This window comes from Natrix helvetica, assembly GCF_964273705.1.
Source record: "Natrix helvetica genome assembly, chromosome: 1".
Classification (NCBI taxonomy): Eukaryota; Metazoa; Chordata; class Lepidosauria; order Squamata; family Natricidae; genus Natrix; species Natrix helvetica.
The window spans coordinates 244,035,502-244,063,401 of NC_138548.1; the positions used below are offsets into that span (position 1 = coordinate 244,035,502).

Sequence of the window (27,900 nt, forward strand, 5' to 3'; positions counted from 1 at the left end):
TTTTTAATATTTCAAGAAGTGTGTGACTGAATGGGACTTGAGTTTTATTGCAACACCCAAAGCTGTAATTCTTGGTTCCTAAATAATAATTTAAAATTGTCTTACTTCCCAAAATAATTGTTTTTAAATTTAAAGACAACAATAATCAATAGTTAGTTTTAACAATTTCTGATTCCTGGTTGAGTGGAGAAAGGAAAGACGGGGATGAGAGAGTGCATAAAAGTACTTTCACGAAATGCTAATCGTATTAAGCATTGCCTTCAAAAAAGCCTTTGTATTGAGGTAGTAGCTTGTCCTTTGTTTCTGGATGGATTATATTAGGACTGATTATCAGTGTCTTTTAGTGTGGTTCAGCTTGGAAGGAAAAAGTAGATTCTATTAATAAATAGCTGCCTTAAATATTTGCTTGAATTGAATAGGGTGTATAAATCAAATTTAAAAAAAATAAAGACAGTCACCAATGAACTGGAAAATTAAAATAGGTTGTATATAATGATGAAATAATTCTATGTTCACTGCTAAGTTCACAAAGAGGTCTACTTTCAATTGGGAAGAATCTAAATGTATAACCTCTTGGAGTAGTATCATATTTTTAATCCATTTCCATTTATGAGTGCAATATGTTATTTTGAGGGCCAAGATCAAGAATGTATACGCTGATGTTACATAGCAAGTCGATAAGATGGGTGAATTCCTCACTTCTCACTATCATGCTTCCTGTATCTTAATTTAAGTACAGCTTCTTAGTGGAGAAAACAGAAGGGAGTGTTTGAAGGAACTGAAGAGGAATTACTAATTAATATACATTATATATAGTCATGCATGCTTCATAACAGCAGGGAGCTGAATGATCATTCAAGTTCACCTATAATTGAAAAATTTACTCAGATGTTACAGCTGAAAATGATGCAGTAGATGAGCATATTCAGACAGCAGAGGAAGCCACTGAAGCAACAGAAGTCAGTGCTGGCTTGGGAGAAGAAGTAGCAGATATTGCGCAAAGTGGCGTTTACACAGAGCATGTCTTCACAGATCCTTTGGGAGTCCAAGATACTGTGGAAGGTTCTCCGGCTTTCCAGTCTAGGTATGCCTATTTTGTACTAGCAATATGAAGCGATGGTTGGAAATACTTATTGGATGGTTTCTCCCCATCCAATAAAATCTGGAAGAATGGTCCGCCTTTGGATCTCTTCAAGGAAATGTCATCTGCATGAATTGGTGGTGGGGCGAGTAGGACAAGCTTTCTCACTCTCAATTCTTTGGAACTGGATTTCCTGCTCCATTCCTTGATTAGACTACTTCTCTATTAACTTTCAGAAAGTTATCAAACCCTGAATGTTCCAAAGAATTTGGAGTGAAGCATTATTGGGGAAAAGGAGGTCCCCTGCTTTAGTATGCATTGGTGTATTCCTTGGCATAAAGTTCACTGCACTTGTAATTTGTTGCTTGGTCTTGTTGTTTCTTTTGCCATTTTAATGTACTCTTTGTGATTCTCTTACTGGAGAGGGTTTTGTAAGCTGCTCCATGAATTACAGTGACATTTAAGGCCAAGCAAGGAAGGAAATAAGCAAATTATTCTGTGATTCATGTAGTTGCAGCACTCAGATTTTAAATGGCGCAGGTAAGCATGGCATTAGCATGTAAATAACTTCCAATATTATTCATTTAGAATACACACACCCATACACCATCTTAATAAATAATAGTGCTGCTTACAATACAAAACAATAAAAATAAAATAAATACAAATGAAATAATATAAAAATAACAAACACATCTGAATTGGCTATTTCAATACTTCAGGCTTAAGACATCCTTTTGCAAAGAGGGAATCTTTGGCAGTCTTTACATGTCATTTAGAGTCAGAAACAAAAGTAGCAAGATGAAATACTTGCTTTATATGAATGGTCAGGAATGCTGATATGTATTTATTTCAATTCCTTCTTGCTGTCCATTTTTTTCTTTAATATTATTCATGTACCAGGATCCCAACCATTTTTTCCCTAAAAAATTGGAATCCGAAGTCATGATTTGTTCATGAGTTTTAATTCTTATCTTATGGCAAACAGAGATTTCAGTTAGCATGAGATAAGCCTTCCTAGTTCTGCTGTTTCTTCTGATGGGAAGAACCAGTAGACCCAATTGCATGGTGAATTTCAGCATGCTTGTTTTATTCAATGGAGGAAGATAATTAGCTTGGGGTACTCTTCTCTCTAACCTCTGTAGCCAAGACCATCTTTGTTTGTGTCCTTAACGGTAGAGAAGACGGCAATCCCCCAATCTGGTACACAAGTTGTCACAGGAACCCCTCTTCTACTTTTATCTTTGTTCTGTACTTTCTGATCACTCGAGCATATCTAGAGGCCAAAAACTTCCTTTTCCCCTTTGCCCACTCATCTGAAAAAAACAGTGGCAGAAGCTGGACATCCACAGTTATAACAACCTGGATGAAGAATCACTGTCCCTCAAAAAATTGTCTTCTTTTTTGAGAAAGTTTCCTTAAGTTTTGGCAATGGTTACCAGTTGTACCTGTGCTGTCCTCCTTCTATGAAGTTCAGTTAGCTATTGACGGTCCGTGGCCCCGATGCATCACATGCAGGCCATGCCCATTCCAGCTCCATGAATGGGGGAAATGTCACGAAACGTCAGGTGACGCCAATGTGATGCCGCGACACCTGTCTTCTAATGTATGCATTAGATTGCATACTCATGATGTAACTTGTAAATCATTAACAGCTCCTTTTGGGCTTGTTTCAAAATATCCATTAAAACAGATGAAACAGAAAGAGAAAATTCCACAGGGCCAGGGCTACCACTGAGAATGTCCTGGTCCTAGTAGTTTTCAGTTAAGCTAGGCCTCCACCCGGTGAGACACTATATGCGGAAGAAGACTTCTTATCAAAGATCATTGATTGATTACGTGTCATCTAGTTACTATCATTTTGTAGCAACTTCATAGATAGATTTTATGATGATCTGTCCTTAACTTGTTCTTCCAGATCTTCCGGGTCTTCAAGTGGTGAACTTATTGTCACTGTCACCACGCTGCTACCTCTCGTCTTCTCTTTCCTTCTGTCTTTTCCAGCTTTCAAGCATTCTTCAGACAGCTAGGGCTTTACATAATATGCCCAAACAAAGATCATAGCTTCCAGAAAACTGCATATGAGGAAAGCCATTTCCAATAAGCAGAGCCCAAGCTATTTATTTATTTATATGTAATAATAAGCAACATGAATTTTACTCAGCTATCTAATGGGGGCTAGAGTACCTTGGTTAGAATTGGTGTGTTAAGCTTTTGATAGAAGCCTGGCTGTTATTTTCTGCTTACCCCACATTGAATATGCTACAATAATTTGAATAAGAGATGATCAGTTTTAACCGGTTTTGGTATCCCAAAAAGGACATAATTAATGTATCACTTGCAACTGGAAATGCACGCTCATTATCATTGGCTGGCTTTTAATACATGTTTTAGTGACTTTATAAACCCAATAAATAAGGGTAGAAATAAAATGCAAAACTTGTCAATGTAGACTGAGCAATTCAAACAAAACTAAATAAAAGTTTAAATTAAAAAAAACGTGACAAGCTGACATTTAAAAAAAATTAAAAATAGCTATATAAAACACGCTTTTCCTAATAGTACTAAGATACTAATTGCATCTTTATACAAATTGATGCATACTTTTAAACAAAAAATTGCTACAAATTTATCAACAAATTAAATCTTGATCCTGTAGAATGATATTTTCCAATACTGTAAAATACCAAGGAGTATTTTTTAATTCATTGTTTTAAGCATTACCTTCCTCCCAAGGACTTGGTTCATCATGGTAATAACATCTAGAAAAAAGAGACTGCCATTGGATATGACCAATAGCAATAGCACTTAGACTCACCAAAGCTGATTCATTAATGTACCTTCAAAGTTACATTTTCCATTATGGGACAGACAATAACCATTCTTTATTAAACATGTGTTGGAAAGTTTTAAAATCATATGAAACAGAGGTGCGTTCGTACTGGTTCGGACAGGTTTGGCTGAATAGGTAATAACTCAGCCCGACACATGACCGAACCGGTTCTATCCTCGGCGGCGCATCTTGATTTTCTGTTCAGCACATGCACAGAACAATCTTCATTGAAAAAATGTAATTTCCCCCTCCCCTTTTTAAAGTTAAGTGCATAGAAAATTTTACAGGCGCCGGTCTGGTAGTAATACCGGCAGGAACCCAACCCTGATACAAAAGCTATTTAATAGTTCTGAAAACCTGGCACCATTGATTTGTAATATGGGAAATTTCAATTCCGTATTCCAAATTGTGCTGAACTGTGTTATACAATAGAGGGAAAAAGAGCAACTCCATGAAGAACAGGAAGAGTCCTTTCTTTTTGATTCAAAACCCAGACTTTTGGGTTTTCTGGATGCAGCTTTAGCCAGGCTGCAGTTCAGTCCAAGCAGGAATGAATGCAAGAGTTTTACTAGACTTGCCTATTCTCCATATAAAGATGGCACCCAGTCACTCCCTTGAGGTGATTGCTTCCAACATGTAGATGTAGAACACCATTGGAGGAAAGAAGGCTATGTGGCAACTTCCCGAGTGCCATGACTGAAACCTGTTTTCGGAGTTGGGCTACTAATTTCCAGCCCTCTTAGATACCAAGGTCAGTGGTGTTAAAAATAATAATCAAGGAGCACATGTAAGGATATATTTTTCTTGTTATGCTCCCTCAGAAGATTGTTTGTCAGAACAACCAGCATTTTTCCTGCAATACAGCCGAGCTCAAAGATGTTAGGGTAGTCAGAAAAACATACTGTTTTCCTGTTATCGTAGAGACAGCAGCCAGACTGGGTATGCTCCGTCCATTAACCAGTCAGACTGAGTCTACACTTATGATGTCATCGGGCCCTTGTGGCTCCTCCCCAATTTTCAGACTCAGTCCAACCTGGACTGGCTGTGAGAATTGATCTCTCCTCCAAATTATTTAATTATAACTTTAATTGGTGAATTTTCCAAAAAAATTTGTTGTTCCTTTAAATTGTTTCCTTAAACAATCCTTTATTCTACATATTGGAGGGAAATTCGAAACTGATCTCTGGCTGCCTCTCCTCAGCCGTCTGATTGCCTGCGGCCACGAGTTCGCTCAGGAAGCCTGCCTTGCAATCAGATCGGCCAGCTCCCGAGCTACGGCTCCACGGCTGTTTCCCCGCGGCGCTCCTTGATTCTGGGCACTCAGAGGGACGCACGACTGGCCGGTTCGTGCGCAGTAGTTCCGGTGGCCATTCTGCAGATCACCTGACCACACTTAGAATTGGCGGCCATTATGTGGGTCGGAAAAGCCTCAGAGAAAAAAAGTTGGCCATTTTGGATGCTTTAAAAAAGGCGCGAACTCTACAGCAGCCGTTTGGAGTGCCCAGCAATGCGGGATCACTCCAGGTGGACCGGATCAGGAGCTGGACCGTTGCCTATCTTATTGGGGTGTTGATTTATGTTTGGGGAAATGGCTGATCCAGCTATGGATACAAATGCAGGACTAGAGGAGGCAGGACCATCAGGGGCAAAGAGCAGCAGGAAGAGGCAAGCCAAAGAGGCCCCTTCCTCAGGAGTAAACCCCAAGGTCTCTAAAGCGACTACCAGGGCAGAAGAGCGCAGGCAGAAGGCCCTTGAGAAAGAATTTCAGAGGGTCCCAAAACAACAACATAGTCTAACTGCCCAGCCCTCCCTCCCTCTGAGGATCACCATGTGGCGTCCCCAGCTCCACCTGTCTTGCCTCCCATGGGCCCTGACCACCCCCTGGCCTATTCAGAAGGGGAATTGTCTTCTTCGGAGTCCTTGTCTTCGATGGAATCTGACAACAGAGGGAATTTCTTTGATGTCCCTCTCAATAGGGAGTGCACCTTTGATCAGGCTTCCCTCCCGGTTACACATCGGCTCTGTTTCCCCCCCCCCCACACACACACACCATGTACAGCTCTCCTGCTGATATGGCAACCATCTGTGAAGTTTCCAAGAGTTGCCCTAATTAATTTACGAAATTTGCTGAAACCATTAAATAGGTCATGGCTGCTGGCCTACAACAGCAACCCCAACCTGCTCCATCACATGGCCATAGGCATAAATTTTCTGCTGCGGCTCAGCAACCTGATCCATCTGCCTCTACTTCTCAGGCCTCAATTGGCAGAGAGCAAGATAACCTGTGGGACTCGGACCTGTCTGATGACGAGGTGATCACCCCAGATACCCCTGCCTTTACCGGATTATTCAAAACTGATAGTTTCAAGTCCCTTCTACTTAAGGCCATTAAAGCTGTTAACTTACCATCTTCTGCTTCAGCTACTACTTCACAGGATAAACTGGCAGAACCGGTTTCAACTGAGGGTCCCAGTACCCCGTTCACCAAACCCGGTGGAAAAAGAGGTGATCCCTGTTCCCAAAATATTCCTGAACGTCATCCAGAAGCAGTGGGAGTCTCCAGGCATGGGCCCACAGCCGACCAACCTTGACAAACGTCTCTACAACATTGCACCAGACCTCACCAAGTTTTTCGAGACTCCTTCAGTGGACGCACCCGTTGCAGCCCTGTCTTCACCTACTGTGGTCTCTGGAGCCTCTGAGGAGGTTCTCAAGCCCGAGGAGAAAAGGTCAGATCAAACCCTAGTCAGAAACTATCAGGCTGGGGCCTGGGCTGTTAGGGCCTCTACGGCCACTTCCTTTTTCTCCAGGGCGGTCTTGGTTTGGATTGAACAGCTTCAGGATCAGGGCAGCAGTTGAATTTGCGGCTCATTCTTCCCTTAATGCTGCTAGATTCACTTCTAAAGCCATGGCCTCTTCGGTCACAGCCAGGCGTCTGCTTTGGCTCAAGCCATGGCAGGCGGATGTCCATACCAAGTGGCACCTAGCAGCCTTCCCATTCAGTGGCACCCTATTATTTGGTAATACCTTAGACCCGTACCTCACGGAATCTAAAGACAAGTGCAAGGTCTTTCATCCATCTACCAGAAACAGGACAGTCGGCCCGCTCCCTTTTATAGGAGGTCGCCCTTTCGATCGGTGGACGGGGGACTTCCTTCCCCCGTCCACAATGCCAATCCTACACTCCCAGACAGGGATCTCATCAGGACAGGTCCAATAGAAACACACAATGTTTCCCCTCCAAGAAATCTTACTGTGGAAGAGGCAACCGCCATTTTTCACATAGGAAATGACTATCTGGACTCTCTTCGGATCGGAGGCCGCCTGGTGTTCTTTGCCCACCACTGGGAGGAGACCACAACAGACAATTGGGTACTCAAAATTGTCAAATTTTGTCTCACGCTAGAATTCCTCTCCATTCCCAGGAACACTTTGTGCCATGCCCAGTCTCTTGGTGTCCTCGCAAGAGGGCACTGATAGAACAGGCCATTCAGTACCTGTTGGAGGTCCGGGCCATCCAACCGGTTCCTCCCCATTAGGAAGGGCAGGGTTTTTATTCCCGCCTGTTTGTGGTACTGAAGAACTCCGGGGGATGGAGAGCAATTTTAGATCTAAAAACATTGAACCGCCACATTGTCTATCGGCGGTTCAAAATGCATTCTCTGCACACCATCCTCCAGGCGGTCAGAAAAGGCGATTTCCTGACATCAGTAGACTTGACCGAAGCTTACCTTCATATCCCCATCTTCATAGACCACCGAACATATCTCTGCTTCTCCTATGGGGGTAGGCACTTCCAGTATCGAGCTCTTCCGTTCGGTCTATCCTCTGCCCCCAGGGTATTCACAAAAGTACTGGCAGCACTGGCCGCCCACATCAGGTCATCCCCAGTTCGGATTCTCTGTTACCTGGACGACATCCTCTTGTTGTCCAGGTCTCCAGTTCAGGCAGAAAGAGATCTCGCCCTCATCATTCACACCTTGCGGAATCACGGGTTCGGGGTGATTCTCAAAAAGAGTCAACTCGTTTCCAGCACCTGCCTTCTCCACCTCGGGGTCTTGATAGACACCATGGCGGAGAGAGTGTTCTTATCCAGCGACAGCATTCTCAGTCTGAGGGAACTTGTCAGGAAGGTGCTATGTCTACGCAAGGCATCCCTTCTTCTTCTCTCCCAAGTCTTGGGCAAGATGGTATCCTGCTTCGGGATTGTCCCGTGGGCCAGGTTTCACAGCAGGAGCCTTCAAAGGTTTATGCTTCCACATCAAAAGGCCGACGGGGCAGCTCTCCTCTCAGGATCTCCCTTCCCAGATAGGTATTACACTCTCTCAAATGGTGGCAGTCCCCGGCGATTTTGCAAGGGACCTTGTTCAGGGAGCCGTGCCTTCTCACACTTACGATGGACGCAAGGCTGACAGGATGGGGGGCACACATGCAGGACCTAGTGGCTCAGGGTCAGTGGTACCTCGAAGAGAGCCGAAACAGCATAAATTGGCTAGAATTGCAGGCAGTTCGTCTCGCCCTTAGACACTTCCACCACAGAGTTCAGGCCCGACACATATTAGTCCTCACGGACAATGCCATGACCAAGGCACACATAAACAGACGGGGGAACTCTTTCCTGGTCCCTGATGCAGGAGTCCAACCTGTTGTGCCAGTGGGCAGAATCTCACCTGTTACTGTATCTCTCAGGGCAGAACACATCTCAAGGGTCTCCAATGTCCAAGCAGACTGGCTGAGCCAGACAATGATAGATCAGGCGGAGTGGAGCATCCATCTGAACCTCTTCCATCGACTGACACTATGGTTCGGCTTCCCAATGCGACGGCAGACAACAACCAGGTACCCAGGTATTACTCGAGGTTCATGGACCCCATGGCAGAAGGAGTAGACGTTCTCAGATGCCAGTGGCTCAGGGGTCTCCTGTATGCATTTCCTCCCCTTCCCCTCATTCAGAGGGTAATTCAAAAAATGCTGGAGCAGGAGGCAGAACTGTTGCTGCTAATGCCAAATTGGCCACGCTAGCCTTGGTATGGTGACGTAGTGACTCTGTCCTAGAGGCTTTGACTTCCGCGCCCTTTGAACTTATGAGATCCACTTCTTTGAAACTGTTGTCCTTCAAAACACTGTTTTTGGTGGCTGTAACCTCAGCCAGACGTATTTCTGATTTGGCTGCTCTTTCAGTCAGGCATGACTTGTGCGTGTTCCATCCAGACCGAGTTGTCTTAAGACTGGACCCGACATTCACACCGAAGGTCAATAGCTGTTTCCACTGAGGTCAGGAGTTGACCTTACCTGATTTCTGTCCGTCTTCCCGTCATGAGAGAGAGCGAAAATGGCACACTCTTGATGTACATCGTGCCCTCAAGATCTACATCGACCGCACCGCCTTGTTCCGCCACTCGGAAGCTCTCTTCATCTCCTTTTGCCTCCTTGGGTACCAAGGCTTCATCGTCTAGTCTGGGGCGCTGGATAAGAGCCTGTATTAAACTGTCTTATGAACTTCTATCCATACAGGTCCCTGCAAACATTACAGCTCACTCTACACGCAGCGCTGCGACATCTGCGGCTTGGTCCACTCTAGCCATCTTGGAAGAAGTTTGCCAGGCGGCCATCTGGGTATTTCTCACAGTCTTCATACGTCATTACAAGTTGGACAAGTATGCATCGGCTGACTCGGCCTTTGGGCACAGGGTGCTGTAACAAGTGCTTGTGCCCTAACGGACCTTTTTTTGCAATTTACCACCCTAGTGGACAGCCCAGTCTTTGGTACGCCCCAGTCTGGCTGCTGTCTCTACGATAACAGGAAAATGGGTGTTGGTCCTTACCTGATACACTCATTTTCTGGTAGAATAGAGACAGCAGCCAACCCCGCCCAGGTATGTGTCACGTGAGGGAGTTCCTTGTGCGGAGGAGAGAGATACAGTGACTATGGACTTTCACTTTTTGCTCACAATTCTCACTTGAGTCTACAGTTTTCTTTCATCTGAAACTCGGGAGGAGCCACAAGGGCCTGATGACATCATAAGTGTAGACTCAGTCCGATTGGTTAGTGGACGGAGCATACGCAGTCTGGCTGCTGTCTCTACCAGAAAATGAGCGTATCAGGTAAGGATCAACGCCCATTTTCAGATTGTTCCTTGCCGCCTCCATAATGTGTATCCTTCATTGCAATAACTTACACTTTTGTAGGATGTTGAATAATTGGTAGTTTGGGAAAGGGGGCATTTTGAACTAGGAAAATAGCAAACTGGAGTTCACTTCCTAGTATCACCATTCTATACTAGAGATTGCATTTTTTCCGAAAGATGATGAAATAAATAGAAACTGTTGGTGACAGTTCTGTGATTTTAGGACTGGAAGCCCAGCTGTATTTGATTTGTTGTCAACTGCTAGGGTCTCTCTTAAGCATAGTCCCTTTATCAAATATAGTTGATGCCTGATGTGCAGTAGCTCTTTTGTGGTGATAGGGGAAAAAAACTATAAGACCCTGGTTTAAAAACATATTCATGCTGCAAATTAAGTTTCTGGAATGAGAATTTTCAGAGGAACTGTTAAAAATATTACATCAGATTGTAGTTATAAGAATTCATTTAACTCTCCATAGAGTTAATTACCTCAAAACACAAGACTTAATGTGCTATAGAATTCTTTTAGATTCCAGGAATTTTTTTTTCATGCTTTTTATTTTTTTGACTTTTTCTTCCCTTTTCAGCAGTGAGTCTGAATTGTTTAAAGATGTTGCTGAATTACCAAATGAGCAGGATCTTGTGAGGGAGGAAGCGCAAAAAATGAGTAGCCTTTTACCTACTATGTGGCTGGGAGCACAGAACGGATGGTAAGCCTTTTTTGTGCTTTTGTTAATAGTAATGTTTTTGGAGTAAGAATACTAACAGTTGGTGTTACACAGAGTTTAAGTTTGAAATTGGTGACTGGACAATTTGGGAAGCTCAAAACAGTTTTCTCTCTCTCAGACAAGGTTGGAATGGTATCAAACCAGATGTTTTGACTTTAGAAACATTTTGAATTTGAAGTTTTGTACCATTGCCAAAAACCTATTTTTAACTACAGTATTTGTTACAAATTCTAATTTCAGATGAGATTTTCAGTTGATGGATACTAATTGGAGCTTATCCCTAGTCATTCATTGGCCTGCTTATGATGTGAGACTAAGCTAATTAAAGCTGATGCTTGGAAATAAGATTTAGATAAGTGTTACTATTTATGCTGTGGTTCTTATTGAGAAAAAAGGAAAAAGAAAATGTAGATTAGCCTGTGCACTGATGTGAAGGCAGAAGGAGAAAGGCAGTCCGAAGAAAGCAATCATTCTGTCATCAACTAGGAAAGTTGCAAATCATGTATACTGTATTTCAGTGATAGACTGTTGTTCATCCCAAGTCCTTCCCTGTTTTTTGCTCAGAACAGAGCTAGCTTCTTCCTCTCCTTTAGCATATAAACTTTAACCATTTTCCACTTTGTAAAATAAACATGTCTTGCTTTCTTTTTTCCTTTGTTTCTGGAAAAAGTGTGTCTGAGGAAATATGAATTCCATACCTAAACATAAAAAGCGAACACTGCAGTTTTTCCTGATTAGGGACCAAACCAATTGTATTGGACAGAATAGGGACACACATACACAGTATAGAGCAGTGATGGCGAACCTTTTTTGGCTTGCGTGCCACAAGTGGGGGGAGCGCAGGGGGGTCGAGTGCGGGCGTGCCGCACCCATAATGCAATGTGTGACCCCCCAGTGCGCATGCGCGCACAATGCACGACCTCCCCATTTTTACATGCTTTTTTCGCCCTCCCCAGTCTCCAGGGGCTTTATAGGAGCCTGGGGAGGGCGAAAGGAGCCTCCCCCGACCCCCCGGAGGCCCTCCAGAGGCTTCAGGGACCGTCCGGAGGCTTCCCTGAAGCCTTCGGAGCGCTTAAAACCACCCTCCGAACAAACCGGAAGTGACTTCCGGGTTGCTCGGAGGGTCGTTTTAAGCGCTCCGAAGGCGTCAGGGAAGCCTCCAGACGGTCCCTGAAGCCTTCAGAACGCTTAAAACGACCCTCCGAGCAACCCGGAACTCACTTCCGGTTTGCTCGGAGGGTGGTTTTAAGCATTCCGAAGGCTTCAGGGACGGTCCCTGAAGCCTCTGAGGGGGGCGGGGGGGGGCTCTTTTCGCCCTCCCCAGGCTCCTATAAAGCCTCTGGAGCCTGGGGAAGGCGAAAAATAGCTTTTAAAAAGGTGAACTCAGCTGGCTAGTGCGCGCATGCGCGCTGGCCAGCTGACAGGGCAGCGCCTCGTGTGCCCTGACAAATGGCTCCACGTGCCACTTGTGGCACGCGTGCCATAGGTTCACCATCACTGGTATAGAGTCTGGTTGAACTAAGGATTAGGTAGAGGGTGCTCCTATTATGTTCATCACTGCTTTGGTTTTATTGAACTGATACATATCACCAACAAAATGGAGGCTTTGAGTCCTGTAAGAGTTTTTAGACAAACCTATCCCTGCAGCCCCAAGACAACTAGAGACTCTATATTTGAACCATGCTGGCTAGGGAATTCTGCGAGTTGAGGTCCACATGTCTTAAAGTTGAGAAACATTTCTGTAGAGAAGTAATATTTAAGTTAACTTACATCCTCTCTTCTACTATTGTAATTTTTTTAAACTACCACTAAGTGATACTGCTGTTCTTCAATGTTAACATGGGCGTCAGGATATTGAATTTCTAACTTATTTTAATTTTATTGTTGCAGTTTATATGTTCATTCTTCAGTGGCTCAGTGGAGAAAATGTGTTCATGCAATTAAACTTAAAGATTCAATACTCAGTATAGTGTAAGTAGTTACAAATTAATTTGCACTTCCGTAATTTAAAATTAATTCATCTGGAGTGAAAATTACTTTTAGAATATGCATTTTTGTTTAACTGCTTACATTTTTATTTTTGAGAAAATGAATATTGAGGTGGTAATAAGTGAGAAAGAGGTGTACTTTTTGATCATGAATATATTAATAAAGATCAATCCTGGATACATTTAATTTTTGGAGAGGATGCCTATTCAAGAAATTTAAAAAAAAATTCTCAGCCATATTTTCTGATATGATGATGTGAGAGATTAAATGTTCCCTCTATGCTGAATGATCCTACACTGCACATAGACATTTTAGGTTTATTTAAGTCTTCTTCCTGGTTGAGCAAATGTTCTATTGTAAAGCTATATAATTTCAGGATGAGACTGCACTCATATAAACACCTGTTTATATGCACCCTTTATGTACACAACAAGGTTGCTAGTGTTTAATTCATTGCCTTATCTTGTCCCTAAGATTTGCTCCCTCTATCAATATTAGTTTACTGTCACAGTTGCCCACCATTTATTTATTTATTTATTAAATATCTATGCCACTTATCTCACTAATACGGCAACTATGGCCGGCTTACAATATAATAAATTTTTTAAAAAGTGCTAAAAAGCAATTAACATCAGAATAAAAAGATTAAAAATTAAAACCCAAGATGATGGGCAGCTTGGGGGTGAGAATCATCTCTATTTTGTCAGCTACCCCCAAAATAACAGCCTCCTACTGGGGTCTCAGGCTTAAGCACCAGAGCCATGTTTTTAGGCCTTTCTGGGAGGCCAAGAGTATAAAATGTAGAACATGAAAACTTTCCTCCTTTTTAAATACTGGATCAAAGTTCTCATAAGTTTGACCAATACACATATTTCAAAACTGAAGGCCCTTTGACTCAGTATGTTAGCTACTTGTTGATATGATTTTTATAGAGAGACGCCTTCCCCAATATTCATATGTCTTTTACAGAGGGCATGCCTTATGGATTCCTACAGCATGGGATTTAAGGGAGAAGAAGCTTAATTGTATCTGAGTGTGTAAATGCAAGTTGAATAGAATCAATAAACAGTATACTGCTGTTAACTGTAGTAAATATAACTTCTACACCTTTCTTTTATTTAGACATGTAAAAGGAATAGTACTAGTTGCACTAGCTGATGGAACCTTAGCAATATTTCATAGAGGAGTTGGTAAGTGCTTTATTCCAATATATTAGACTAGCATGTATTTTACACTATTAATCTGATTCTGAAAGATGTATGCATTAGAAACCTTGTGTAGTCTCCGAAGTGGGGCGTGGGAGGAGTCACATCTGGGTATTAACACGGCCCATTTGCCCGGAGACTGAGGTAAATCTTGAGGCCACACCTCTGCCCTCCTCCTGACTCCCCCACATTAACCTCAGTCTTCGGCCCAGAAGGAGTACTTTCTTGACTCTCCCTTCACTTTGAAGACTCCTAATTTCAACAGTTTTTTCTATTTACCATCTCTCTTCACTTGCGCCTCTCTAATTGCTAGCTTACACAGGCTGTGCTTGCTGTGCTAGCAGAGAGCCGAGCGGCTGGGCAGTCGTGGGGGCGGGGGGCTCCAGGCCATGCACCTCAGGCACAGCTCGTTGCGATCGCCAAAGAATCGCAGTGGCGAGGGACCATGGGAGACTCCGAAGGACGGCAGAGGACAATCAATCGGAGTGGATTTGGACCACCTCCATGCGAGAGAACTACAGTGGCTCGTTCTTCCACACCAGAGGGATGGGATGAGCGATGTGAGCTTCAAGGTTCCCGTGACACCATAGGTGCTCCTGTCACTCCACTGGTGGCTGTCACCGGCTCTGAACAGAGGGTCCTTGTTCAGGGAACCAGAGAGGATGGTCCTAACAATGGACGCAAGTCTGTTTGGCTGGGGAGCACACCTGGAGTCCCAGCTAGCCCAGGGCCGCTGGACCCCAATGGACCTGCGGAAGAACATCAACTAGTTGAGCTCAGAGCAATCCGCTTAGCTCTTCGGCACTTCAAGGCGACAGTCTACGGTCAGCACATCCTGGTTCTGACGGACAACGTAGCAGCCAAGGCACACTTGAATAAACAGGGAGGCACGCATTCCAAGGTGCTGCGCAATGTGGCAGGGAAGCTGGGCAGAACGGAACCTCCAGTTGATCAAGGCGGAGCACATCTCTGGAGTGGAGAACCAACAGGCAGACTGGCTCAGCAGGGAGACAGTGAACAACGGAGAGTGGCAGCTCCATCCCAGCATCTTCCAACAGATTTGCCAGAGATTCGGTCGGCCGACAGTGGAACTCTTTGCCTCCCCGTTGAACGCCCAGCTGCCCAGATTCATATCTAGGTTCCCGATGCGAGGGGAAGGAGACACCGACGCCCTATGCTGCAGATGGCCGGCGGGCCTCCTCTACGCCTTCCCTCCCCTTCCCCTAATTCCCGGGGTCCTGAGGAATCTAGTAGCAGAGCGGGCAGAGGTCGTGCTTGTGGCACCCTACTGGCCACGTTGCCCCTGTCTCGCAGATCTGGTAGACATGTCGACTGCACCACATTGGGAAATCCCACAGGGGGAGGTGTCCCTACGCCAGAGGATTCTGGTACACCCAGATCCGGAGTGGCTCCATCTGACCGTCTTGCGCTTGAGCGGCAACAGTTGAGTGCTACAGGTTCCAGAAGGCATTACCACGCACTCAACTAGAAGTGCAGCCACTTCTGCGGCCTGGGCCACCCAAGCACCCATCGAGGAGATCTGCACAGCAGTGGCCTGGTCCTCGCCCTGGCCTTTCATCAGGCACTAGAGGCTGGATGCATATGCCTCCGCGGAGGCTGCCTTCGGGAGGAGGGTTCTGCAGGGAGTCCTGGACTCTTGGGGGGGCTCATGCCCAATGATTCCCTCCCACGGACATCTAGCTTTGGTATGTCCCAGATGTGACTCCTCCCACGCCCCACTTCAGAGACTGTCAGTTGGTCTTACCTGAACTGCATCTTGAAGGTGGCGTGGGAGTAGTCACTTCTCACCTGTTAAGGCGCCCCGCACACAGGGGCTGAGTTGGCTAGTTCTGGTCAGTCAGGGACCGGGTAGGGTTGTTGTATGTATGTTATTCTATATAGCTCCAATCTCCAAAGTCTTCCAAAAGAACACTATTTTTAAATGAGTCTCATGGCTTATGGAAAGCCATGAGAATAGGAGCTATCTTTAAAGTATATGTGTGTGTGTGAGGGTTTTTTTTTGGGGGGGGGGGGAAGAGATATAGCTGTTGCCATCATCTAATTCACCAATTATGTGATTTTAAAATACAGTTGCATCTAAAAGTATTAAAAATTAGAAGTATGTGAGTATATAATACCTATTCATATACATTTTTGTAAGTGAGTTTTTCTGACTTCCTTAACTGTTTCTTTCTTTATAGATGGACAATGGGATTTGACAAATTACCATCTCTTAGATCTTGGCCGGCCTCATCATTCAATCCGATGTATGACTGTTGTGCACGATAAAGTCTGGTGTGGGTACAGAAATAAAATCTATGTGGTTCATCCGAAAGCAATGAAAATAGAGGCAAGTGAAAACATTTTTTTCCCCTCAGACTGGATTGATTCTCTTTGCTACTTAAGTCAGAGAACCAGGAAAAACACTGTATAAACAGCCACTATATTGCTTGAAGCTAAGGGCCCCAATTAATCTCTTTACATATTTATGCAGCTTATTCAGTAAAGATCTTTTAGCGTGAAAAGTGTTCCTCCTTCAGTGTTTACAATGGCTTGTGTACTGTTCCAGGTATAGCAGAGATTCCTTTTCTATATTTGCTCCTTAAATTTTAGTACATCCCTTTCCATAGACCACATACCTTCAGTTTTATTACTGCTTGATATCCAGAAGCCTTCTCACTTAAAACAATTTTAAATAATGTTTATTAAATAATAATCTCTCTCTGCTTGGAGAAGATTTTTTAATATTCCTTTTTGAAGCCCATCTCTGGAACTTTTGGCACAGTGCCTTGTTTGTAATGGGACAAAACATAAAGGCATGAAACGAAAAGAACCAATTAACATTTCCTTATTTATACCTTGTTCCTTGCTTCTTTTTTCCCTCCAATATCAAATGATAATTTTTTTCATTTAAAAAAAAGAGTAGGAATCTGGTTTTCTCTTCTACTTTTCAGTGTCTTCTACATTGATATACAGTATGTTGCCCATACTCACGACTTTAGGTTTGTCTTGAGGAGTAATAAACACAGAACAGTGATCCAGTAGTGATAGAAACTGGAAATATATGTTAGATTCCGATTATGATCCTGCTGCTTTAAGGATAGCAAAGTTCCATTGCTCCTCCCTGTAACAGTCAGCTTTACCTGTTCTAAACCCTTTGATCTTGTCATGATGAGAGGAAAAGAGGACACACCAAATTTCAAAGGGGGTTTTTCATGAGACAACTGGACTTTCTTGTTTTTCTTTGAAGACATTTTATTTCTCATCCAAGAAGCTTCTTCAGCTTTGATTGGATGATGGGGAATGGAAGGATTATATTTCTTACAAACAGCTGGTCCCTGTGCATTCTTTTTAGAGAGTCGTTGAGGCCACTTGGAGATTTATCTGTGTCCTCAGGTGATTGTTGGAATGGAACCACCTTCCATTCCTTACCATCTAGTCAGAGCTGAAGAAGTTTCTTGGATGAGAAATCAAAGGTCTCCAAAGAAAAACAAGAAAATCCAGTTGCCGCTTGAAAAAGCACGTTTGGGACAACCCTGACCTGGATGACTGAGAATCTCCATAGACGAGAGTACCAAATGAGAACTAACCTAGAAAAGGGGAAGTGTAAAAGGAAATGAGTATATACAGTATAGAGAAAATATCACTGAAGGCCAAACACATGGAACAAAATGAGACATTAGCATGAGCATTTTAAAAATAGCATTTTCAGAACTCACAGGATAACACAATAGATACTAATCAAGGGATGAGAAGACTTGCATTGAAAATCTTTTCACAATATAAAGAGAGGGAGAGAGAGGAAAAAACGTATGTGTTCATGTGTTATTATTTAAGGAAGACTCTTAGACACTTGAGTGTATTTTAAAGGGATAATAGGAGCGTGGAGAATTTATTTTTTGTTAAAAAGTATAACTGAGCCATAATTTTCTTTTAGAAATCATTTGATGCACATCCAAGGAAGGAGAGCCAAGTGAGACAGCTGGCATGGGTGGGAGATGGAGTGTGGGTGTCCATTCGTTTAGATTCAACCCTCCGGCTTTACCATGCACACACTTACCAGCACCTACAAGATGTTGACATTGAACCTTATGTAAGCAAAATGCTAGGTAAGTCCCATGCCTTGGAGGGAAGGTTGTTGTTGTTTTGGATGAAGTAAATTCCTTGGGTAGATAATGTTTTAAGTATCCTCCAAATTATGGATACAGTTTTCCATATAGAAAGAATACTAGGTGGGACACTGACAATAGCATCACCTCTCAAGAAGTAAAAGAAAACTTTATCTTTTTGAGATGACGAAATCTCTAATTAAAAAAAATAGAGAAAAGGGAAACTTGGACGTTTACCTTGGAAAAGGAAAAATATATAATTTTATTCCAAAACAAACAATACACGCTGTACATACTTTTTATACTTCTATGTAAAGAAGTTTACAATGAATTCAAGAAAAAGATTTCTTACTGTGGTATATATCTGCTTTCAGGTATATGCATACAGGTACAGGTGTGCACATGCACAACAGATACTATGTAATATACTGTAATCCCAGCAACTGCAACATCTGTACCATTTACTCTAGAACTGTGATGGTGAACCTATGGCACGCATGCCACAGGTGTCACATAGAGCCCTCTCTGCTGGCAATCGAGCCATTGGCCAGCTCAGCTCCATAGCACATGCGCGCACACCTCCCACTGGCCAACTGATTTTTGGGGTTCTGCCATGCTTGTGAAAGATGCGTGGGGTTTTTTGCGTGCATGCACAGGATCGCATATGCATATGCAGGGGCGGTGTGTGTGTGTGCGCCCCCTTCCCCCGGCACCCCATTTTTGGTTTCAGGAGGCTTCAGGGAGGCCTGTCAAAACGGGCTGCCGGGGGGGGGGGGGCGTGCATGCACTGGGGGGGCAGGGCTCATTGCATTATTGGTGTGGGCACACATGTGCATGCTGTTGCGTGTGTGATTTCGGCACCCCTGGACAAAAAGGTTAGCCATCACTGCTCTAGAATATTCAGCTACAGTACTGATAACTCTTATATTCTGAATCAGCATAGTCCTTCCAGATCGGAAACAGGGCAGGTTGGGAAAGGTTGAGCTATGTAACTACATTTGAGCTTGCCATATTTGATTTCTTGCTGCCCTTCATGCTGTTCCCTGAAAGATACTCTGCAGGATCAGTGAATCCATGAACAGCAGCAGCAGCAGCGGTGGTGGTGGTGGTGCTAGGACTGGCAGGTTGAAGAAAAAACCAGAGTCAGTAGAAGATTGTATTGGATCTCTGTCTCCTTTGTGAATGCAATTCTCCTGTTTTCAAAATAGCAACTGAGAAACTGGTTTTAGACTCTACTCTAGATTTCTTTGTTATTTAAAGAGTTTTCAAAGCTGGTTTTCTTGTTGTTGCTTACAAAACAAGGAGCTAGATGTAAACATTTCATAGATCTCTGAAGATATTTGGGGGGGGATGTTTTAATGAATGCTGCATGCTTCTTTCAGGTACAGGAAAACTGGGGTTTTCATTTGTGAGAATCACAGCTCTGATGGTATCTTGCAATCGTTTGTGGGTTGGGACAGGAAATGGAGTCATCATCTCAATACCATTAACAGAAAGTAAGTTTATAAGAATGAACAGGGTACCCAAGATTGCCAGCAATTTTAAACCAAATGTGAAATACCATGCTCAGAATGACGTGTAATCTATTTTATAAGCCTCTCAGTATCTTCAGATTGCAGCATCACGTAAACTGTAAAAAAAACCGATCAGTCAGTCAATTGGGACTGTACAGGGATTTTTCAGTTTCTTCTCTGCCAGGCAGTTTAACTTACTAAAACTAAATCTTGGTAAGGACTTAATGTTGGGACAGAAATTCATGCAGTTTTAGAACACAAGACGGTTGAACTGAGAGGAAAAAAACTATGAAAGCTGACTGGCTGATGTTGGCCCAGTGACTCTCTCTTGCAGCTCAACCCACCTCCCAGGGTTATGTGTGGGTAAAATTGGAGGAAGAAGGAATATTACTATGTTCACTGTCTTGAGATACTTCTAAAGTAATAAAGACGTGGCAAAAATCAAATACATAAGAATTTTGCTTGTGGGAGCGTAAGGTCTGGCAACTGCATGTTAATAGTGCTGAAATGTGGCCTTGTTCTGGGTAAAATATGTGTAGGAGGACCTCAGTTTTACTCTGTTGATTTGATAATTAAGAGTCACGATCCTCAATTCAGAAAAAATAGATATTAAAATTGCCTTAAGAGATAGCATGAGACCAAATATGTTAAGATTAAATGCATTAAAGGAGTTTTTTTTTTTAAATTACAAATAAATGGTTCTAGGGAACACTTATTTAACAACTTTGTTCCAGTTCGGTTTCTTTTCACAACCTCTCTTCTCTAGTCCGCTACTTTAATGTTTGTTTTGTTTCCTTCTCTTCTTTTTAGTTGGATAGACTTTGCAGCTGTCTTTTTCCTCCCCTGTTGCTCTTCCAACCCCATAATGCAGCTGGAAAAAATAGGTTGGGGGGGTAGCTTTTGTTCTGAGCATAAGTGCCAAGTGCAGCACTTTAATTTTAATAAATTCTATATTTTTATTTACTTTTTTTTGAATGCGTGAATGGTGTACATATAGTTATGAAATTCTATTTTATTTAAATTGTTAGTTTTCTGCAATTGCATTGAAAGCCCATAGTCTTTTCATCCAAATTCTCCTGTTTAGGGTTTCCACATTGGGAATCAACCAGATTTATTAAAACTGATATCAGATAGAAGTTTTTCTATATTACTGTCTGCAATTTAGAGAGAGAGGTAAAATAGATCATTATAGGGCATTGCTATATAGTAAATATTCCTTTTAAAGAAATTTAATAATGATGAATCTTTTTCATATTAATTGCTTGAGTACCATATGCATTTGTTTTCCATGCTATACCATTCATTGATCATTCATTAAATGTCTGGTTTGGCTTATGTGTCTTCAATAAACAGAAATACTTCAAATAATGCATATATTTAAACAGTGAAAATTCTTTTTCAAATTCAACAAAAATAAAGAAAGAAAGAAATTATTCCTATTGGGGTTTGCATGCCCTCCTTTATTACGCTCTCTAGAAATGGCTTGTAATCTGGAAAAAAAGCAACTCTTCACCACCAGTTTTCCATAAGGCACAAACTTTTAGTATCCTCCTTTAAGAGGTACTATGAAAGCATTGGTGGAACAGCATATAACTAGGTAAGTATTTATCTCCAAAAAGTTATCTTTTTGCTGCTGGTTTAACAAGCTGGATATTCTGGATCCTTCTTGACCAACAGGCAAATTAACATTTGACAGATAGTGCTCACTATCTGGGTCGTCCCCCCCCTCCCGCCAAGAAATGGATAGGGTTTTTTATTATCTTGAGGTGTGGGGAGGGGGCCATGCACAGTGTTTCTTAACCAAGAGGTACATTTGGCTTTTGATGGTGGTTCTGTCCAGACCATTAGTAGCTGGGGCTAAAATAAAAAGGCCATCTAATTTCCTTTTGATTACATTTTAAATTTTAAAAAACCACCCTGAATTATCATATTCTCTAGTCATGTACCTAAATACTTCCCCTTTTCTGACATATTAACACATACTATTTAGTGACATTTTTTTGAAAGTCTAGGGCCATGCCCAAAACTTTGGAGGGTTGGAGACTGAATTTGACCGTGGCCCCTCTCTCTACCTTACCATATATTTAAAGAGGAAGAGGGAAAGGGGAATGACAGTATAACAATAGGTAGACAGTAGCTGTAGCAATAAAGCAAGGGTAATACTAATATTTTGCTATTTGTTTTGCCCATATTCTTTCCTACAAAGAAACGATGTGTTTGCTCTAGTAACCTTACTGTACCTTTGCTAGTAGGAGCTCACCCATGAAGCTGTTTTCAAACAGCAGAACACAAATTGTGGGTTCTGATTAATCCTTCTCCTTTGCTGTCGCACCTACCCATTTTCCCCTCTCCTCCTTTCTTACTTTAGCTGTAATCCTCCACCAGGGACGTTTACTGGGGCTGAGGGGTAAGTGCTGATCCCGAACCTCCCCTGTATTCTCAGGCTTCTCTAATAGCCCGTTGAAGGCTGTTCCCACTTCTCTAAAATTCACACCCCCCCCCCTTGTTCCTAAGCTGTATATCCACTTGGAGTTACCTGCATTGCAGTATTTTATGTTTGCTGAATGACCACCAATCCTTCTCAACTGTTTAGTGGCCTCGTATTTTGTTGCAGCTGAACTTTTCATGCTGACTTCTTGTTTTTCTTTCAGTATCATTTGTGACACCATAACATTGTACCTGTCATTAATCCACACCATTTTTCTTTGGTTGCATATCACATTTCTCTCTTTCTTTCTTCTAGCACTCTTCAAAATGGAGATAGTTCTGTCTGTCTAGCATGAAAAAAGGGCAAAAATTGTAAGTTAAAAAAAATTGGCAGAGGAACATAGTATTTGAAAAATGAATCGGCCAACAACATTCTTCTTTTCTTCATCCCCTATAATTGTACTGTTGGCTTTAAAAAGTCCAAGACTCGTAACTTCCAAGGAAGGCTTCATTTTTAAAAGTTCTTTTTAAAAGAAGCTGTGTTTATTCGCAGAAAGATAGTAGAGCAAATGTATTTAAACTACTCTGATATTTGCTACAGCAAATTAGCATGGTTGCCCTAAGAATTCCTCTTCTAAAATTAAAAAAAACCCTTTGTTTAATATTTTGAATATTTCTGTTTTACACATGGTTGTTTTAGGGAGTTTGAAACAACCTATTCAACATTGTTCATCCTGAACATAGACCTTTGAAATAGCAAAATGTGTGGTTGTGCTCGACTAGCAAGCTTCTCCATTTTTTTGTTTCTGGAGGTACTTCCAACAACTAAGCATGCTATCTTTTATTTCTTTCTAGCTTTGCCTTGAATTGGCATTTTGTTGTCCTTTTTATTTTATTTACCTGAGTTTGCTTTAGCTTCTAGATTGGATATCACAAGGTTCCTTAATGTATTTTTTACAACTTGCCCTTTCACTGGAAAATGTTTTATTTCTCTCGTTGTAGCTAACAAAGCAGCGGCAAGCTCTGGCAACCGTCCGGGCAATGTAATACGTGTGTATGGAGATGAAAACAGTGACAAAGTGACCCCGGGAACCTTTATTCCTTATTGTTCAATGGCACATGCACAGCTTTGTTTCCATGGGCATCGTGATGCTGTTAAGTTTTTTGTTGCAGTACCTGGTAAGCTTTGTGTAGAATTGTATCCTTTAGCCTTTCATTTAAATAGGTGACTTGGTTTCTTCTGGAATCCATCATCAAGTTCTTTCATCCATTGAGGAGAAATTGTTGTACATTAGTGTTCTCAAGGTTTCAGAAGAGGAATTTCTCTATAGAAGCACAGGTTTTTTTCTTGGTTCATCCAGAGAAAATATTTACTTCTGATCTTTGACATTGCTTCAGATAAGATGTTGAAACCAGCAATGATTGCATATTCAAAAAGCTTCAGCAAACTGCTTGTTATAGGAGGAGCTACAGATGGGAGAATAGTTTGGGACAACAGCCATGTAGTTAGGGGAAAGCCACACAATAATCAAGTATAAACTGGGTGTCTTTTATGTTTTGGGGAAGGTTTTTCTAGAGGATTTTCAAGCACTTATGGAGGGAAAGCACTTGCAAGTGTAGACCCCCTTCCCCCACTTATACTTCCACATAAGAAAGGGTCCTTTCCTCCCACAGTTGTCATGGCACATGACAGCTTGCCTCAAACTTCATTAGAATAACCAGAGAACTCACTATGGTATCAGAAAAAGAATGGATTTGCATGTATCTGTCTTGAAGATACTGCACCTATTCAATTATAAGCATAAGTAGTATCATCAGTGATGAAAACCAACAAGATGAGGCCCCATGTAGGAGAACTTCAGTAATAGGAGGAAGTAAGAACAACAGTGGCAGGGTAGGAAATTGTCACAAAGTTATAAACAATGTAAGAGACTTTAAATATTGCTGAGTTAATAATTTTTTGGGGGTTAGCAAGGAACATTGTATTGTAAGTTAACCATCTGGATTCACACAATACATTAAGGTGGTAGTAGTATGTGAACCAGTCTTAAGAGTAACAGCATATGGAAATTCTGGAACATTGGAAGGTATGCAGTCATTATGAGACAGAATATTTAACACAGAAACTTTGAATCATTGCAAAGACCACCAAGGAAAGGATTACTAGAATGTAGGTAAAAGGTTTTTAAAACATTGACAAGATTTTCAGTTTATGTTTTTATTCACTTACAAGAGGCAATTGACTCAATACAAAGAAAGTGTTTTGCTACTGCTGTAATATTTGGATTATCAAACTGCTATTACTGTTAACACATGTGTTAGGATAACCTTAAGATACTTGCTCATGCATGTTGCTGAATCTTCTTTTTTACATCATTGTCACGGTTTTACGTTCTTAGACTTGGGCTAGTGTAGTAAGAAATATGTTTAATTACAATAAGCATAAATCACAAACAGTGTTGTAGCAGCCTGAAAGCTGATATTCACAGCATTACTTCCATTTCATTAAAACTAATCTAGATAGCTTATAATACTCTGGCAGAGATACCATGCCTATCTTATCAGGATGAGAGCTAATGCCTGCTTGCTGTCTTCCTTTCGTGGTGGTAAACTGTACAATCTTAAAGAAAGTTTTTAAAGTAACATTTCCATAGTGCAGTGTTAGAAATGGCTAAGAACACCAATCAAACAGCCACAGAAATTTATAATAGGATCACCTAGTAGTCTCCAAAGGCTCTCTAACATAATTTTAAGTTGTAGAAACTTGCAGAAGATCAGCAATGCAGGGATCAGTTAAGTCTCCAAGGGGAGACAACTCCATAATATAGGGCTGGGATGGTGAACCTATGGCACGAATGCCACAGGTGGCACACGGAGCCATTTGTCAGGGCACGCGAGGCGTTGCCCTGTCAGCTGGCCAGCGAGCATACGTGCGCTGGCCAGCTGATTTCAGCCTTTTTTTGAGGTCATTTTTCGCCCTCCCCAGGCTCCCGAGGCTTTATAGGAGCCTGGGGAGGGTGAAAACAGCCTTCCCCGCCCTCCTGCAGGCCCTCCGGAGGCTTCAGGGAAGCTCCTGGAGCCTCTGGAGGGCTAAAATCGGCCCTATGAGCAAACCGGAAGTCCGTTCCCGAACCTCCGGTTTGCCCGTAGGACCGTTTTTTTGCACTCTGGAGGCTTCAGGGAAGCTCTTGAAGCCTCCGGAGGGCCTCCGGGGGGGGGGGGGGAGCATGCAAAAAATGAGAGGAGTGCTGGTCATGTGCGCTGGGGTCGTGCACTGCATTATGGGTGTGGCACGCCTGCACATGCCCCCCCATGCTCCCCCCGCTTTTGGCATGTGAGCCAAAAAAGATTCACCATCACTGATTTAGGGCAGTGGTGGGCAACCTTTTTTTTCAACTGAGCCAAATCTCGCCAAAACCACGATTGAAATTTATTTTGAGAGCCACATTTTTAAAACCGAAAATACATAGGATGGTACACTGTTTTTAGTTTCAATAAACTCTGGCATTTGAAGCACGCAAGTCTTAAAGCTGTCAAGTTACAAGATCCTTGCATCCCTAACCCTTTAGGAAAAAAACCCCAAGGGGTCTTCAAACCTGACAGCTTTAAGACTTGTGGACTTCAACTCCCAGAATTCCTCCTCCAGTCATGTTGACTCAGAAACTCTGGCATTGAAGCATGCAAGTCTTAAAGCTGTCAAGTTGCAAGACCCTTGCACCCCTAACCCTTTAGAAAAAAAAACCCCAGGGGTCTTCAAACCTGACAGCTTGAAGACTTGTGGACTTCAACTCCCAGAATTCCTCCTCCAGTCATGTTGGCTCAGGAACTCTGGCATTGAAGCATGCAAGTCTTAAAGCTGTCAAGTTGCAAGACCCTTGCACCCCTAACCCTTTAGAAAAAAAAAACCCAGGGTCTTCAAACCTGACAGCTTGAAGACTTGTGGACTTCAACTCCCAGAATTCTGAGAGTTGAAGTCCACCAAGGGCATAAATCATATTAGCCCAGGCAGGGATCTGCAAAATTGGCTCTTAAGACTGGTGGACTTCAACTCCCAGAATTCTGAGAATTGAAGTCCACCAGTCTTAAAACAGCCAACTTTGCAGACCTCTGTGTTAGCTCAAAGCCTGGCGCTGGGCGAGCCTTGCTCCCCCATTGGTGGAGCCTCAAGAAGCGAGGAGGGAGAAAAAGAGACGGAGGCCAAGGAGCTTCTCCCCCCCCCCCCCGCAAAAATCTTATCAGGGAGCCGGCGGGCAGTAGCAAATTAGCTGATCACGCGGCGTGATCGGCTAATTTGCTACTGCCCGCCCGGCTCCCCGGTTAGATTTTTGCTGGGAGGAGGCGGGGGGGGGGAAGCTCCTTAGCCTCCGTTTCTTTTTCTGCCTCCTCGCTTCTCGTCCCCGCCCGACTTCAGGATCCTCCCTAATCATTGTGGGTCGAAAAGAAAAAAGGGAAAGGGGCGCTTGTTTTGAAGTGCCCGAGAGGAGGGAGGGGAGCGGGCGCCCGGCACACAGAAGAGCCACATTAAAGTGTGTAAAGAGCCGCATGTGGCTCGCGAGCCGCGGCTTGCCGACCACTGATATAGGGCATCCATGTGAGGAAGTGTAGCTGGGATTCTGTGGTTTGGAAAAGCAGCTGCCACTGCCAGATAGAAACCCTCCCCACTCCCACTTCCCCGAGGTTCAGCGCAGCTTGTGCTTTTCCCCAAAGGGCCAGAAATTTGAGATGCAAGGGAAGCCTCATCCCACCCAAGCCCTTAGTTTACAAATGCAAACACTAAGAGAGTCTGTGTATGGTGTGTAGGAGAAAAGGAGATGAAAAGACAGCAAGCAGATGGGGGAGTGGGAGGTGACATTTGGAGATTGACAACTGTTAACAGGCAGTCAGCTACCAGGACATAACCTGTGATGAGCAGTATACGAACAGATCTGCTGTGTTGTGGTGTGTCCAGTCCTTGGTCAGCAAAAAATAACAACAACAAAACCCTCACATACCACATAGACTGAACAATGTCTAATAGTTCAGTTGGTTTGCCTTGTAAAAGTGAAAAGCCGATAGCAGCTTGTCTTGGAATCTATGGATTTGAGTGGGTCAAATCTAGTTGGAAAATATTCTTTCAGTCATACCTCATAACCATTTTGTATTTGCCTTGCTATTTGCAATGCAGAAACACTTGGGGCTTTGGAGTATATGAAGGCCATGGCAGCCAATTTCCACAAAGAAGACACGTATTTTCTCTGATACCTCACTCCTCCCCCTCTCTTTACACTCAGGTGTGTTCTGAAGTATTCTCCAACCTTCAAGCACAAATTTGAGGGCACTCAGCAGCGGGAATTTAATCTAATTCCCAGAACAGGGCATTTTGATAGTTGATGGAAAGAGTTGAGTACAGCTCTCATAGTTAATATGCAGACTGTGACCACTGTTCTTAAAAGAGATCATCTATTCCTCCAAAATGGCGCTAAATTTTCTTTCCAGCTACAAAAGCCAAGTAGCTTTGGAAAGTGAAATGAAGAAGTCATTCCTTTCTCTGCTTTTGATATTGTGAGGATTTTTGGAGGAATTAAGGCTCTCTTTTGAAAAGATCCGCGTAATCAATTGGGCATTGCCAATTTGCTGTTGCAATAAAGTAACACCAATACTTTGTCCACTTCTAGGTCAGGTGATTTGTCCCGAAGTGGGTGGAAGCTCAGAATTATCTGGTGAAAGAACTACCGTCTCTGCCCAGGAACCCAATAGCCAGACTCCTTTAAAATCAATACTGGTGATAAGTGGAGGAGAAGGATACATTGACTTCAGGATGGGTAAGAACGTCAACTTTCAAAAAGAAAATTATTATTGTTGTTGTTGTTGTTGTTTAATATATTGTTACATTCTGGCAATCTAATCCAA

At 42.7% G+C, this 27,900-nt stretch overlaps 1 protein-coding gene across 5 annotated transcripts in view; it reads left to right on the plus strand.

Annotated features, from left to right (window-relative positions):
• SPAG9 (sperm associated antigen 9) overlaps positions 1–27,900 on the plus strand; it is a 97,140-nt gene that overhangs the window by 63,849 nt on the left and 5,391 nt on the right. For 3 of the 5 annotated variants that reach the window (XM_081955485.1, XM_081955488.1, XM_081955489.1), the window contains 10 exons: positions 889–1,084; positions 10,627–10,749; positions 12,658–12,738; positions 13,879–13,946; positions 16,163–16,311; positions 17,899–18,070; positions 19,453–19,566; positions 21,953–21,991; positions 23,014–23,190; positions 27,666–27,812. In XM_081955485.1, the coding sequence (XP_081811611.1) occupies positions 889–1,084; positions 10,627–10,749; positions 12,658–12,738; positions 13,879–13,946; positions 16,163–16,311; positions 17,899–18,070; positions 19,453–19,566; positions 21,953–21,991; positions 23,014–23,190; positions 27,666–27,812 (1,266 nt within the window). The remainder of the gene's footprint in view (positions 1–888; positions 1,085–10,626; positions 10,750–12,657; positions 12,739–13,878; positions 13,947–16,162; positions 16,312–17,898; positions 18,071–19,452; positions 19,567–21,952; positions 21,992–23,013; positions 23,191–27,665; positions 27,813–27,900) is intronic. The other 2 variants (XM_081955486.1, XM_081955487.1) reach the window with 2 other exon arrangements.